This window comes from Pteropus vampyrus, unplaced genomic scaffold (assembly GCF_000151845.1).
Source record: "Pteropus vampyrus isolate Shadow unplaced genomic scaffold, Pvam_2.0 Scaffold85, whole genome shotgun sequence".
Lineage (NCBI taxonomy): Eukaryota > Metazoa > Chordata > Mammalia > Chiroptera > Pteropodidae > Pteropus > Pteropus vampyrus.
Genome location: NW_011888866.1, coordinates 8,328,809 through 8,332,051, shown reverse-complemented (window position 1 = coordinate 8,332,051; position 3,243 = coordinate 8,328,809). Strand labels below are relative to the sequence as shown.

At 33.5% G+C, this 3,243-nt stretch overlaps 1 protein-coding gene across 2 annotated transcripts in view; it reads right to left on the bottom strand.

Moving 5' to 3' along the window:
• Positions 1-1,425: 1,425 nt before the first annotated feature.
• The window catches only part of RSL24D1 (ribosomal L24 domain containing 1), a 20,028-nt gene continuing 18,210 nt past the window's right edge, over positions 1,426-3,243 (bottom strand). For both annotated transcript variants that reach the window (XM_011363460.2, XM_023532571.1), the window contains exon 6: positions 1,426-2,636. In XM_011363460.2, coding sequence (XP_011361762.1) covers positions 2,551-2,636 — 86 coding nt within the window. In that variant the 3' untranslated portion in view covers positions 1,426-2,550. The remainder of the gene's footprint in view (positions 2,637-3,243) is intronic.

Genomic DNA, 3,243 nt, shown 5'->3' with positions numbered 1-3,243 from the left:
AATTTAGCAGGCTGCTATATTAACTTTTACAAGGTAGTCTTCATTCAATATTGTAATTTATGCTAAATATCTAAGTGATTAAAGTCTGATGTCTTTTTTCAGATCATTTAAACTGTAAGCTAAAGGATGGCGGGAGGGGAAAATATACATCCAATCCTAATAGCTAACATGTTAACACGAGCTTACTATGGTGGTGGCCTTGAAATGATTTTCCATGTATTAACGGACTAGATCTTCATAAAAAAATACTGAGGTTGGCCATATTATCTCTGTCAGGTGAAGAAACCAAGTCATAGTGAAGTGTCACTCAAGTTACTCACAGTCACCTCTCATGGCAAACGCCTGGATTTGTGAAGACCGAATCCGTGAGGCTCTGGATACATCCCTTTTACATATATGCAGAGCAACTTCAGAGACAGACTTGTATGAACACAAATGCCTGCCTCCTTCAACTTCTAGCTGTGTGAGAAAAGGCAAGTTACCTATACCTACAACTTTTCCATCTATAAAATAGTAATGCTTCCTGCTTCATGACAAACTGTAAAATAGGCCAGTCCTTCTCAAATTTCCTTCTACAGGATAAACATCTTCCTAGGATTTCTATTTTTAAGAAATGAGATTTTTTAATGTGAGAATTTCTGTACTCTTACGTTTTATAAGGTTTAAGAACATTCTTTTTTATAATTTCCAGTCCTATACTTCTCTTAAGCAATTAGAGAATACAGGCATACTTCTGTGCTTTGCTTTACTGTGCTTCACAGATGTTACATTTTAAACTGAAGGCAAGACACTCCACCAGCAAAAAGATTACAACTCACTTTATTGTGATACTCACTTTATTGCAGTGGTGTGGAACTGAATATGCAGTCTTTCCAAGGTATGCCTGTATCAAAGCTCTGTGAAGTGAGTAACTGGACAATTTTATGCTTTTTTGTGTGTGTTATGCTAACTGCCCAGCAGAGGTCTCAACCAGACAAGATGAAACAATATTAGCCTAAAAGCATTGTAGCATGCCACCTTTCAGGCAACATTTAAAGGGACAATTCATCTCAGTGATCCAATCGAGCTGTGGAGAGAGAAAACTGTCATTTTCAGTTTATAAGATTTGGGGTCTCAAAATATGAAATCTATCCTGATAGAGAGACCTGTCTGGATATTAAACCTGAGGTGCAATGTCAGCTCTTTGTTTTAGCTCAATTTCTCCAAATGAGGCAATTTCAAGTTACTCCCTAACTAGCACCATAGGAAACTTGTTTGCTATTATGTAATTTTCAAAGTTTATATTAAAACAAACATGACTATAATATGGAGTGAAAACTTTAAGTTAATTTTACAATGTCTTTGATTGCATAGATACTTTCCCTGTTACAAAAATACTATTAACAAATGAACCATGTTTTACAAATAAGAACACAAAGGCAAAACCATGCTGGAATTGAGATCTTTTAATACTTGGCCCAGTGATTGGTCCATTCTTTTTATACTAATATTGAAAAATTTAGCCATTACTATACAATTATATAACCCTAAGCATTTGTAATTTATTCTAAATTCTGTCCTAAAAAAACTATAAAAACTGAGTTACTTAATACTCTTAACATACTTACTTGTAAATAATGCAAAGATAAACATGAAGTATTAAGCACATATTTTCTTTAAATATATCTCCTACTTCAGTAGTACATGTGGATGAAGTTATTTTCTTCCAAGTTACCAATTCTTCATACCTTTGTTTAGTACCTTTACAATAATATGTAGGTACTTACTGCAGAAAAGATTTTATGTACAAATAATGAATGTATAGACAATCTACCCCAAAATTCAATTTTCTTTTAAATTTTTTTTTTAAGGCAATGAATTCCTCTGCTTCTAAATCATTGCTGAGCTGGAAAAATAAAGCTTGTTTTACTAGGAATCTCTCAAGTTAGAATTTTCTTCAAAGTGGAAATTATAGAGTACAGTGCCATTTCAGGAACAGACTACGCAGCTGTTACCCTCAACATCCACAACTGCCTATCTGAACAGTTAAACCAGGTTAAAACAGTCCGACAGAATTAGACTTCAATATATGAGGCCATTATGTTCTTCTTAGGATGTTAATAAACCAAAACTGGAAATACTGAAATCAAAAGATATTGGTACTTGAGGCTAATTATCATATAGAGTATTAGTTCCTTGTAGTATCCCCCTTTCTATAACATTAAAAAGGGAATATTTTTACTGCAAAAAAAATTTTACGTATCACTAGCCAAAATTTTTGTCATCGTTATTACATAACTGCTGCCTAGTGCCATTATCCAAGTGGCATGACTATTTTATATCCACAATTTACCCCTATGGTTACAGAATTTTCATGATTTACACAAATACATCTATCAGTAAAGGCTTAACATTGAGATGTAATCTAGCATCCATAATAGCTGATGTTTTGCCGAGAGCAATGTAGAAGAGATGTATTTTTAATATTTTCATGAGTCACCTTATGGAAAAAAAATAATTTAGACATTCTTCTAAGTCTCTAAAGATTTTCCAATTCATAGAAATGGTTAGTCAGTTAAGATTCTCAGAAACAACTTCCATGTCCACATCCTCTTGTAATTTCTGTACCATTTTGTTTTCCAGCAGCTTTCCTTTGCCTAAAAAAAAAAAAAAACTTTATCAATTCAATGTGACCTCACAGAACTCCTCAAAACTCTATAAAGAATCTTTTGTTTTAAAATATTAGCCATTTCTAAGAAATATAAGAACAGTAACTAAACTTATACAGGTATTATAACATGCCATGCATAAAATAAGCATTCTACATACATTTGCTCATTTCAGCCACATAATAACATGCATTTTAAAGATGAGAAAAGCTGAGGCACAGACAGATGAACATGCCCATGGGCACTCAGCTGGTAAGTCAAAGTGATGGGATTTGAACCCTCGCCCTCATGGATCCATAGTCCCTGCTCTAAACATTGTATTACCAACCTTAGAGGGTTAGCTAAAAACTTAAATGACACTGGTTCATTCATGTCGTTTCTGGATGTGAGTTTTTTGTCACTCACATGTGAAACAAATGTTCCACATTTTAATAAAATGTGGTACATTAACACAAATCTACTGAACCGGGCTTACAGAATTTGACCTTTACTAAGGTTTAGGCATGGACTCATTCATGAATCAAGTCTCTGACTATATCTCACCAAAATTTCTCTTTAAGCAGTCTCAAAAATAAGTAAATTATATAACAGATTG